At 36.4% G+C, this 13110-nt stretch overlaps 1 protein-coding gene across 4 annotated transcripts in view; it reads right to left on the bottom strand.

Annotated features, from left to right (window-relative positions):
* Nucleotides 1-10060: 10060 nt before the first annotated feature.
* LOC131512033 (arylacetamide deacetylase-like 2) overlaps nucleotides 10061-13110 on the bottom strand; it is a 195443-nt gene continuing 192393 nt past the window's right edge. For all 4 annotated transcript variants that reach the window (XM_058730242.1, XM_058730244.1, XM_058730245.1 and 1 more), the window contains one exon: nucleotides 10061-10788. In XM_058730242.1, the coding sequence (XP_058586225.1) occupies nucleotides 10186-10788 (603 nt within the window). In that variant the 3' untranslated portion in view covers nucleotides 10061-10185. The remainder of the gene's footprint in view (nucleotides 10789-13110) is intronic.

Here is a 13110-nt window from a genome sequence, read left to right as displayed (position 1 = left end):
TGATAATATTATATAGAAATGCAGTGAAGCTATAACTAAAATTCAGGACAGCGGTTCCACTTGGAAAGAGGGGAGAGTAGTGATTTAATTGTGAGTCAAGGATGGGCACATGGGTAACTTGGCAAAGTTGCATTTCTTAACCAGAGTGGCGGTTGATATGGGTCTTCACAGTATCCTAATTCATTAACTATATACTTGTTTAATGTGGTTTATCATATCTGTTTGATTTTACAGTAAAAAGTGTTTTGAAATAAACATAGTCTAACAACATATAAAAAAAATTAACTCCATAACCTAATATAAGACCTAAAACTATTCAACTAGAAGAAAACATGGGGAAATTGGATTTGGCCATGATTTCTTGGATATAACACCATAAGCACAGTCAGTGAAAGCAAAATAGACAAAAATTAAACTAAAATTTTTCAGGGAATCAAACTAAAAGTTTTCAGGGAAACAAAGGAGTCAATCAACAGAGTGAAGAGTGGGGGTGCCCTGGAGGCTCAGTCAGTTATGCATCCAACTCTTGGTTTCAGCTCAGGTTGTGATGTCATGGTTCATGAATTCGAGCCCTGCGTTGGGCTCTGTGATGACAGTGCAGAACCTGCTTAAGATTCTTTCTCTCTCCTCTCTCTGCCCCTGTCCTGCTTGTACTCACTCACTCTCTCTCTCTAAGTAAATAAATAAACTTTAAAAAAAGCAGAAGGAAAAGGCAACCAGTGGAACGGGAGAAAATATTTCCAAATCATATATCTGATAAGAGGTTAATATCTGGAATATATAGACAACTTCTACCACTAAACAACAAAAACGAACAACATCCTTAAAAACTGGGCAAAAAACTTGAATAAACAGTTCTCCAAATAAGATACACAGATGGCCAAAAAGCACACAAAAACATGTTCAGCATCTCTATTCATAAGACAAATGCCAATCAAAACCACAGTGCGATATCACCTTATAGCATTAGTATGGCTATTATTCAGAAAAACAAAACATAACATGTGGGTGTGAGGATATGGAGAAATGGAATACTTGTGCACTGGGTTACATTAATGTAAATGTAAGATGGTTCAGTCATGTGGAAAACGGTATGAAGATTACTCATAAAATTAAAAGTAGAATTATCATGTGATCCAACAATCTCACTTCTGAGTGAAATGAAAGAGAATGAAAAGCAGAATCTCAAAGAGATATTAGCACACCCATGTTCACTGCAGCATTATTCCCCATAACCAAAAGGCGGAAGCAACCCAAATGTCCAACAACAGATAACTGGATAATGAAAACATGGCATATACATATATTAGAATATTACGCAGCTTTAAAAGAAGGAAATCATGTCATGTGCTGCAACATGAATGAAACTTGAGGATATTATGCCGAGCAAGAGTCAGCCAGTCACAAAAGAACAAATATTGTCAGATTTTACTCATATGAAGTATCCACGACAGTCAACATGACAGAAACAGGAAGTAAAAAGCTATTGCCAAGGCCTCAGGGCAGGAAAGAGGGGAATTAGTGTTCAGTTGGTAAAGAATTTCAGTGATGCAAGATAAAAAAAGTTCTAGTGATCTGTTGTAAAACAACGTGAAGATATTTAACACTACTACTGAACTGTACACTTAAAAATGGTTAACGTGATAAATTTAAAAAATGGGCAGTAATTCTCATGACTAGAACCATAATAAGAGTTGCTTTAATATAGCGTAAAAATAAAATAAACATAGTCTGATAGGATTCTTAAATATCCATATATTGGTCACAGAAATCAAATCTGAAATATAGTATACAAAAATATTGGCATTCAATATATTACAAAACATATTTCAAGAAACATATGGTCTAGTTGGCAGCTAGTATAGCTACATTGCTCGAGGCAAGAATCATTTTTTGCCTATAGACAGATAAAGAAACGATAGATAGATAGATAAAGAAACTATAGATAAAGAAACTCACCAAATAGTGACAAAAAATTTTTATGCACCTAGATGACAGATCAATTCCATACTCTAGTAAACTAGCCTCAAAATAGGGACGGAAAAAACATAAAACTCAAAAAGAAACTGAAAAATTCACTGCATTAATGAGAGAATTTTAATACTTCTTTCCTATCGAGATCAAGTAGATAAAAGTTTTAGGAAAGATGTGGAAGATTTATACAGCACATTAATTAACAAGCTCAAACTCATGGTATAAGTAGACTGTTTCAACCAACAATTAAAGATTAATATTCTTTAGAAATGCATATGAACGTATACACAAATTGATCACATGTTATGCAATAACCCTAATCTCAAGAAGTTTTGTAGGACTGTAACATACTGACCATATTCTCAGGTCTCATCACAATTAGGTTAAAAACTAAAAAAAAAAATCTCTAAACAACTAAATATCAAAAAAGACTCAATTGAAATAGAAAATACTAAGAACGAAATAGACATCAACAAGTATAGAAAGCCATTTAAACAACAGGGGAAAATCTATGCTAAATTCTAAAAAAAAAATCCTAAAATTTATGAGTTATGCATCCATGGCAAATTCTCCATTTTTCCTAGCTCTCACCAATAAATGAAAGAACAGCTGTATAGAGACATAGTCTATGCATATGAATGTATGTACATGTGCATTTGTACACACTCTTTTCTCTTTATTTCAGTGGTGAATTCTACTGAGAAAGGGTCACAAAAACGTATCATAGAGCAGTTAAATACCTCTTAAGAAGTGAATCGAAAGCTGCATATGTGCTTCTCTGGTGTTTGTTTGGGGAGGCTAAGAGGTAGCATCTTCCTGGCACAAGGAAAGCCTCAGGCATGTAGAAGATGTTGGTTTGGTGGCCTCATTATATACAGCAGCTAAAGCCACGGAGACAGACAGACCTGGAGACAAAGACAGGCTTCGTAAGACAAATGTGGGAATTCAAGCTCTATCCTGAAGGAACTGGGGAAACGTTCCATGCTGTAGAGGGTGATCATATGTTCCTCTCACCTGAGGTCATCACCTTCACAATTACCTTGGTTTACACAATACATTATTTGGACATCCATCTATAAAGGCGTTTAAAGAAAGCACAAGTCTGACCTGGTATAGTTAGGCTGAGAGGGGAAAGGTATTGGAAAAAACACCCAAACACCCACAGAAGATCAGGTAACTCCGAATTGTGTGTGATGCAAACACCTGCAGAGAGGACAACAATCTTCCTCCTGTTGCTTCATAAGGCAGAAATTCACAAACTAAATCCCTGGAGTCATGACCTTTAACTTGAAACGGTAACACCATGCCTGGATATTTCAGCAAGGAGGAGAAACAATACAAGCTAAAGCCCGATGAGAGAAAAACTCTCTAAAGGCCTGGTCTTTAAAGGAAGCCGCTTTAGATTTCTTTCCAAGTCAGCACGAGTGTATTTCAACTTTGCTGAAACCGAAAGCCTGATTTATGGCCCACCAAATGCATGCTGTATACCTGGTTTGTAAATGAGCAGCCTGAAAGAAAATCATGTTGTCTTTAAGATAGTCATCAATGCTTCTACTCCCTGCATTCCTTGATGTTAAAACTCATGATTCCTGTCTATATGTTAATCTAAATCTTTTGAACTTCCACAAAATGTACAAATATTCATTCTCTGTAAAAACTGTTCATTCTTTGGAACACTTTCTTCCCTGTGAGAGCCTGTTTAACAGGTAGCAATGGAAAATACTACCTGGTTCTTGTCACAGGACAGGTGAGACATATTGCTTACTCCAAAAATTTCTTTTAATATTTTTAATTATTCTTGAATTATTATTCATATCTTTGGTTTTTTTACAACTTATTTTTATTTATCATATAATATGGTGTTCCACTTTATTTTCCTCCAGTTTTTATTTCAATTCAAGTTAGTTAACATATAACTGTAGTATTGGTTTCAGGAGTAGAATTTAGTGGCTCATCACCTACATATAGTACCCAGTGCTCACCACAACTGCCCTCCTTAAAGCCCATCACACATTTACCCCATTCCCTCACCCACTTCCCCTAAGGCAACCCTCAGTTTGTTCTCTATAGTTAAGAGTCTCTTTTGGTTTGCCTCCCCATTTTTATCTTGTTTAATTTTCTTTCCCTTCCCCTGTGTTCATCTGTTTTGGTTTCTTAAACTCCACATGAGTGAAATCATAGGCTGTTTTTCTTTCTCTGACTGATTTATTTTGCTCAGCATAATACATTCCCACTCTATCCACATCATTGCAAATTGCAATATTTCAATCTTTCTGATAGCTGAATAATATTTCATTGTGTATGTATATACCACATTTTCTTTATTCATTCATCAGTCGATGGACATTTGGGCTCTTTCCATAATTTGGCTATTGTTGATAGTGCTGCTATAAACATTGGGGTACATGTGCTACCTTGAATTTTTGTATCCTTTGGATAAATACCTACTAGTGTAATTGCTGGCTCATTGGATAGTTCTGTTTTTTAACTTTTTGAGGAACCTCCATACTGTTTTCCACCAGTCTGCATTCCCACCAGCAGTGTAAAACGATTCCCTTATTTGTTTATCCTCGCCACTATCTGTTTTTTCCTGAGTTGTTAATTTTCACCATTCTGACAGGTGTGAGGTGATATCTAATTTTGGTTCTGATTTGTATTTCCCTGATGATGAATGATGTGAGCATTTCTTATTTGAGCATTTTTTCATGTATATGTTAGCCATTTGTATGTCTTCTTTGAAGAAATATCTGTTCATGTCTTCTGACATGAACTCGATTATTATATATATTTTTTGGATGTTGAGTTTGATAAGTTCTTTATAGATTTTGGACACTAGACCTTTATCTGATATGTCACTTGTAAATATCTTCTCTCATTCCATAGGTTGCCTTGTAGTTTTGTGGATTGTTTCTTTCATTGTGCAGAAGCTTTTTATCTCAATGAAGTCCCAATAGTTCAATTTTGCTTTTGTGTCCCTTGCCTTCAGTGATGTATCTAGTAAGAAGTTGCTCTGGCTGAGGTCAAAGTTTGTTGCTTGTGTTCTCCTCTAAGATTTTGATGGTTTCCTGTCTCACATTTAGGCCTTTTATCCATTTTGAATTTATTTTTGTGTATGGTATAAGAAAGTTGTCCAGGTTCATTCTTCTGTATGTGGCTGTCCAGTTTTCCCAACACCATTTGTTCAAGAGACTGTCTTTTTTACACTGGATATTCTTTCCTTGTTTGTCAAAGATTTGTTGATGATAAAGTTGTGGATCCATTTCTGGGTTCTCTATTCTGTTCCACTGATCTATTTGTTTTGTGTCGGTACCATACCCTCTTGATGATTACAGTTTTGTAATACAGTTTGAAATCTAGAATTGTGATGCCTCCACTTTGCTTTTCTTGTTCAACATTACTTTGGATATTTGGGGTATTTTTTGGTTACATGCAAGTTTTAGAATGTTTCTTCTAGCTCTGTGAAAGATACCAATGTTATTCTGATAACATGAAATATGTAGATTGTTTTGGGTAGAACAGACATTTTAACAGTACTTGCTCTTCCAATCCATGAACATGGAAGGTTTCCCATTTGTGTCTATAATTTATTTCATTAGTGTTGTATAGTTTTCAGAGTACAGATCTTTTACTTCTTTGGTTAGGTTGATTCCTAGGTATCTTATGGTTTTTGGTGCAATTGTAAATGGGATCGATTCCTTGATTTCTCTTTTTGCTGCTTCTTTGTTGGTGTATAGAAATGCAACTAATTTCTGTACATTGATATTATATTCTGTGACTTTGTTGAATTCACGTATCAGTTCTAGAAATTTTATGGTGAAGTCTTTCAGGTTTTCTACATAAAGTATAGTATCATCCATGAAGTGTGAAAGTTTGACTTCCTCCTTGCCAAGTTGGATGCCTTTTATTTCTTTTTATTATCTGATATCTGAGGCTAGGACTTCTAGTACCAAGCTGAACAACAGTGGTCAGAGTGGACAACCCTGTTGTGTTCTTGACCTTAGGGGAAAAGCTCTCAGTTTTTCTCCATTGAGGATGATATTAGCTATGGGTCTTTTGCATATGGCCTTTATGATATTGAGGTAAGTTCCATTTATCCCTACTTTCTTGAGGGTTTTTATTAGGAAAGGATACTGTGTTTTGTCAAATGCTTTTTCTGTAACTACTGAGAAGATCACATGGTTCTTATACTTTCTTTTATTAATGTGGTGTATCACATTCTCCATTAGCATGATAAATGGCTCTCTATTTCCTCATTTCCAATATGAAGGTGTCTAAAATGAGTCTCTTGTAAGAAGTATATCAATAAGTCTTGTTTTTTATCCATTATGATACCCTATGTGTATCATGTGTATTGGAGGATTTAGTCCATTTACATTCAGAGTAATTATTGATATGAATTTAGTACCATCGTGCTACCCAGAAAGTCACTATTCCTGTACATTGTCTCTGTTGTTACTAGTCTTTGTTGCCTTTGTCTCTCTTCCCCAAGTGTCGCCTTCAATAATTCTTGCAGAGCTGGTTTAGTGTTTACAAACTCCATTAGTTTTTCCTTGTGTTGGGAACTCTCTCTCTCCTTCCTTGCTAGATAAAGTATTCTTGGCTGCATATTTTTCCCACTTAGCACATTATATATATCATGCTCCTCTCTTATGGCCTGCCAGTTTTCTGTGGACAGGTCTGCTGTTAACCTTATGCATCTACCCTTGTACATTAAGGACGTTTTGTCCCCAGCTGCTTTGAGAATTCTCGATCTTTGTATTTTGCAAGTTTCACTATATGTCTTGGTATTGTCCTGTTTTTGTTGATTCTGAGGGGAGTTCTTGGCCTCGTGGATTTGAATGCCTGTTTCCTTCCTCAAATTAGTGAAGTCCTCAGCTGTAATTTGTTCAAATAAACCTTCTTTTTCTCACTCTTCTTCTTCTGGGACTCCTTTTATACAGATATTATTATGCTTTGTGGATAACTTAAGTATATATTCATGATCTAATAGTTTCCTCTCCCCCTTCTTTTCAGCTTCATTATTTTCCGTAATTTTATCTTCTGTATTACCTATCCATTCCTCTGCCTCTTCCATCTTCATTATGATTACATCCAGTTTTGCATTTCAGTTATACTGGCATTTTTTTATTTTGACCTGACTAGTTTTTAAGTATTTTATCTGGTGTCTTCTATGCTTTTCCCGAGCCCAGCTAGCATTCTTATGACTGTTGTTCTAAATTCTTGTTCAGATATATGGCTTATATCTGTTTTTGAGCAAATCCCTACATGTGGTTTCTTCTTGATCTGTCTTTTGAGCAGAATCCCTCGGTCATGTCATTTTGTCTAGGTTTCTCTTTCTTCATGTTATGAAAGCTTGTTATGTTTCCTGCTCCTGACAGTAATGCTATATTAAGAAGGGTTCATACACTGTCCAGGGCATAGCACTTCAGGAAGTGTTTCTCGTGTGTGCTTTGTGCACTTTGCTGTTGTGTTTTTGCTGCTCTTTTCCACAGGTCAGTCCTCTGTAGAGTTCCTCCTTTCTTGCATGGAGGATTGTTTGGACCTTTAACTAGGTGTGCTTTGATTTGTTTGTTAAAATAAGCCCGATCCAAAAAAAGAGAAAATGAAAAGGAAATAACAAAGCACCAAACAAAAAACTATAAGCCTGATTTCAAAGAAAACGAGAGAGAGAGAGAAAAAAAAAAAAAGGAAGCAAATGTAAAAACAACCAAACAAAAACTACAAGCCTGAATCTAAAGAATGAAAAAAAAGAAATCCTGGTCCTATTTCTATCAGAACTGAAACTCACGCTTTGGAGCACTCTATGAAGTGTACACTTGACGCATGCATTTGTTCTATGTGCGACAGGCTTTCTGCACTGGTTCACAGTCAGACGTGCCTTAAGATGCACCTGCAATATGCAGAGGTTGGGGTTTGGTATAAGTGGCTCCAGCCTGCATCGCGGGCACTTTTTTTTTTTTGCTCACTGAGCAAAGTCCACTGAAGTCCAACAGTGCTGGTGGGTGGGGTGAAGATGACATCATCCCACTCTCTCCTCCCTGGAGAGGGGAGCTCTCACCCACCCCTATTCAGGAAACCCTTAAAGACAAGTGAACCAACTCCCCTCTTGGGTTTCAGACTTCTGTCAGATACCTGCCTGTGCCAGGCCCTCAAACACCTGGCACCACAATCTCCTGTGTTTTATCTCTGGCATGGCTGGGATTCAAAACTCCAAATCTTAAAGAGCCTGACAAGGTGTGGACCCACTCCCTTCCTCTAGAGGAGACTTCACTGTGCTATGTCTGGTGCCATTTTGTCCCAGAAAAGCAGCTGCATGACCTCACAGGTGCTTGGAGTTTATGTTGACGTACAGTGAAAAACAGTGACCAAGTTATCTGCCCTCTCCGTGCACTTCTGTCCCTTGCTGACGAATGGCCATTCAATGATGCTCTCCGGGTCTTTTGCCCTTGGAGAAGCAATATACCCTCCTCTGTATGTACTCCAAGAAGGGGAATGTTTTCTCCCCACGCAACACAGGGGATACCTCCACCTTCCTTCTCTCCAGGAGCACCACTGCCCGTACGGCTTGACTATAGCATATGTTGTGGACTCCTAAAATCTCAGAATTTTGAGCTCTCCTGTTTGTAAAAACTTGCAATAGTCAGTTCCTCCCAACTCCCCATTTTGGCGAAGTGTTTTTCTAGTAGGAACCCTATGTGCTGCTGTTTCTCCCCAGCTCACTCTCTCCTCTCCCTGTGCCACTGTGGGCTTCTCTCCCCCAATTCACATCTCTGCACTTCATACCTGCCAAGTTCTCTCCCTCTAATTGTGGAAATACTTCTCTTAAATCCTCAGATCAATTTCCTAAATGTTCGAAATGATTTGATGTTAATCTAACTATGTTCGAGGAACAAGGCAAGTCCAGGGCCCCTGAATACTCTACCATCTTAACTAACCCTCTATTGTGTTCCACTTTTGTTCTTCCACATAGAAATTCATCACTGATATTGCGATTCTGTATTTTCTAGTCTGTTTTACTGCTTATCTTTGTCTTCTCCCACACTGAACCAATATTGATTTATGTGACATATTATAGAATGATTCAAACAGCATTAAAGGATTGCAAAAGTTTCTTAGTCAATAACTTTATGTTAATATGTAGTAAAACCAAATTTATAAATAAGTTATCAAAGTTATACCTATAATTTCATGATACAACCTATGTGTCCCCCATGTGAGAGCACATCACCCAGGATTTTATGTCATCCTAGTATCTTCAGGTCATTAGAACTACATTCTGCTTCTTTATTTAATCAGTGTTCAGTATGTGACTAGAAACTTTCTTGGATTGATAATATAGCAATCAATATTTTTAAAAGTTTGAGTGTTGGGTGGGGGTGAGGGGGTGCCTCAGTGGCACAGTTGCTTAAGCATCTGACTCTTGATCTCAGCTCAGGTCATGATCTCACAGTTCATGACAGTTCATGAGTTCGAGTCCTGCAATGGGCTCAGCACTGATGGCATGAAGCCTGCTTGGGATTCTGTCTCTCCTATTCTCTGCTCCTCCCCAACTTGTGCTCTCTCTCAAAATAAATAAATAAACTTAATTTTACAAAAAAAGCATAGTGAGAGCCAAATATTTAAGCTTTTGAAAGAATTTATAGCCTACATGTTAACCCTTTCCTTCTATAAGAAACTGAGCAATATATTTGAAAGCAGATTTTGTTTGTATTAGGTGAATTGAAAAAAATAAAAAACCTAATGGAATTTACATTTGGTGAATACAATTACTGTATGGACCATTAATTGAAAAAACAGGTTTTCAATATAATGTAGCTTTCCTCCTACACACAAATGCCATTGTGATTTTTCTTCTTTAAAATTTCTCCTCACTTACCACTACCATTCCTATCACTACCTGGATACTGTCCTGCTTGTTTTGTTTATAATCACACTTTAAAAAAAAAAATTACTATTACTGGTGCATATTTAAAACTTATCAAGCAAAATAAATTGTATTTAATGGGATTAATACAGTGAATCTCTACATTTATTAAGACCCAAGTTTAGGGAAATTAAGTAACTTGTTCAAAGGTACACAGTAATCTTTGCTTTTAAACTTACATTTATTCAAAAAGAATATCATTGTTCTGTTCCTTAAAGTCACAAACTTTCAAATATAACCTTTGGATTATATTACTAAATAAATAATTAGCTAGCTACATGTACTATTTATAGATTTTCTTCAAGCCAATTAATATATTTATCACTTATTCTAATGCCTACACGTAAGTAAAATGGTGTTGTCATGAAAAAAAGTGCTCCATGGATCCCATCCTCTATGTGGTCATGAGAAACGTTAACTGCAGCATTTCGAAGTCGTGAGACGTATATAAGTCCATCATCTCTTAGGATATCATGTTCACAGGTGATGATATAAGTTAGTGGCAATTTTTCTAATTGGGAATCAGTGGCTAACAAGGGTGATAACCTGCTATCCAAAAGTACTGGATACGAAGAGTTAAGCTTCCCAATAATTGGTTCAGTATATATGTGATTCCTTCTATATTTTTCAGGAAGAAGAGTACTCCAGTTAACCAACTTGAACAGATGTCTTGATCCATGGGGCATATGTTGATTTTCTCTCACTGCTTGGGGCAGTGCTTTATCCTTGGTCAAGTGCAGGCATCCCATTTTAATTGCCATATCCCTTGACAGAATCGGACCATGCTCATTTTGTCGGTGAGAGGGCATTAAAACATCCACCGCCTGCAAGCCAGGGTAAATTAAAGCTTGTGCCTTAATTTTATTTTTGAATTCTGGATCATTTTGTACCTGAAAAAAATTGATAATAAAATGTGAAAAGACTCCAAACTATACGATTGGGAGGTTTTACTCCAATAATATGAGCAGTTATGATGTAAATAGTTACAAAACCAATACAGGACCTAATGGTTATTTCTTTTTATAATATTTAGACTTTATTTTAAGGGCATTAAAATGCATCAGCCTGCTTTCAGCAGTTATGATACACATATACATCAAACACTTACACATGTTTGTTCATATATGACCATGAAATAAAATTATAATAATGAGATTCTTAGAGAAGATTATGAGCTATGTTTAAAAATCACTTTTTGATCTAAAGTAACCTGAGAAGATAGACTATAACAATAAAATATGAATGCTCAAACACACATACTAACTAAATTCAGAAGGAGTTGGACCAAGTTAAAGGAAATATTCCTAATATACAAGTTGCCTTCTGGAGAACATAATGTATTGTGATGGTAAATAAGCAGAGGAATTTATGAAAATTTGAAGGGCAGGCAAAGACACGGAGCATTGTATCTGGAGTTTCTCTTTCTTACCAGAGGTATGAGGTATCCTAAGCTCTCAGTGATGGGGTGAGAAAAGCCACCATATATTCCCCGTTCCTTCTCTCTTAGTCCTAAACACTACAGGAGAGTTAATCTCTCAAGAAAAATTACCTGAGCCACAGACCAGCTTCTACAACTATGACATCCGGGCAAATGGCTATTCCTGCTGCCATAGCACATGTAAGTCTAGGTATCTGAAGAGTGATTTTGAAAGCCAATCCCCTCACCAAAGTAGGTGACATACCAAATGAGACAATTAACTGTAATCTCAGTAGTACCTCACAAGAGGAAATGATATCCAGCCAACTCTAAAATGTATACTCATTGTATAGTCAGTGCCACAAGTTCATAAAGAAGCTAAGACCAATTTCCCTAACAGAATCTCTCCTATGCCCTTGATCCCTCCCTAGCATCCTCAGACAGATAATTTTCTAGAAAAAAAAAAAGGATCATCTCATAAACTGGGTGGAAGAAACAGTGACCATATAAACAAAAATGAAGCAGAGAGATTCAACAGATACGTTCTCAAGCTAGTAAAAGTGATCCCACAAAATAAGTAAATAGATTCTGCTGATTGTAAATGTATATGTGCTTCCTCTTATGCTAATTTTGTTCCATAAGTGGTTTTGGGAGTAGGAACTATGTGTGGGGCTGAATTCAATTTTCAAATATATTAATTGTTTGGATGGTTATTACTTAACTATACAAAGCAAGAGTTTAGCCTAGGCCATTGTTCTTCTTCATCACAGTAGTGATTCTTCCATACAAGCATGGCACATACCCCAAATGCTATCTGATGACATTCTACTGGATTTAAAACATGGATTACAATAATGCCAAATGCTTGGAAGATTTTACAATTTAGCTAAGTAGAACAACAAATCCCTTGTGATATTCAATAGTAGTTCCTAGACATTGTCCTATTTTTCTGAAACTTGATGGCTGAATCAAATCCTTAGTTAGCAATATATGTAGTCTCCCCTTAATGCCTCTAAAGCCACATCTGTCTACAGGAAAAATTATGCAAAAGGACATTAGGTTGGTTTTATATATTTGCCATTTCACAGTGTAAAACACAAGACCAACTTTGGAAAACGGCATGGAGGTTCCTCAAAAAATTAAAAATAGAACTACACTAGGACCCAGCAATTGTACTACTAGGTATTTATCCAAAAGATACCAGAATGCTGATTCGAAGGGGCACAAATACCCCAATGTTTATAGCAATGCTATAAACAGCCAAATTATGGAAAAAGCCCAACATCCACCAACTAATGAATGGAAAAAGCAGATGCGTTATATACATACAATGAAATATTTCTCAGCAATCAAAAAGAATGAAATCTTACCATTTGCAATAACGTGGATGGAATTAGAGTATGTTATGCTAAGTGAAATAAGTTAGTCAGAGAAAGACAAATTCCATATGATTTCACTCATACATGGAATTTAAGAAATAAAACAGATGAACATAGGGGAAGGGAAGCAAATTAATATAAAAACAGAGAGGGAGGCAAACATAAGAGACTCTTAAATCCAGAGAACAAACTGAGGGTTGCTGGTGGGGTGTTGGGTGGGGGGGGGATGGGCTAAAGAAGTGATGGGAATTAAGGGGGGAACTTGTTGGGATGAGCATTGGGTGTTATCTGTAAGTGATGAATCACTAAATTCTATTCCTGAAATCATTATTATGCTATATGTTAAATAACTTGGATTTAAATTTTAAAAAACACACACAAGGCCAATAAAAATAGCCTAACAAATAAAATGATTC

This window comes from Neofelis nebulosa, chromosome 5, assembly GCF_028018385.1.
Source record: "Neofelis nebulosa isolate mNeoNeb1 chromosome 5, mNeoNeb1.pri, whole genome shotgun sequence".
NCBI classification, from domain to species: Eukaryota; Metazoa; Chordata; class Mammalia; order Carnivora; family Felidae; genus Neofelis; species Neofelis nebulosa.
This window is presented reverse-complemented; position numbering and strand designations above follow the sequence as displayed.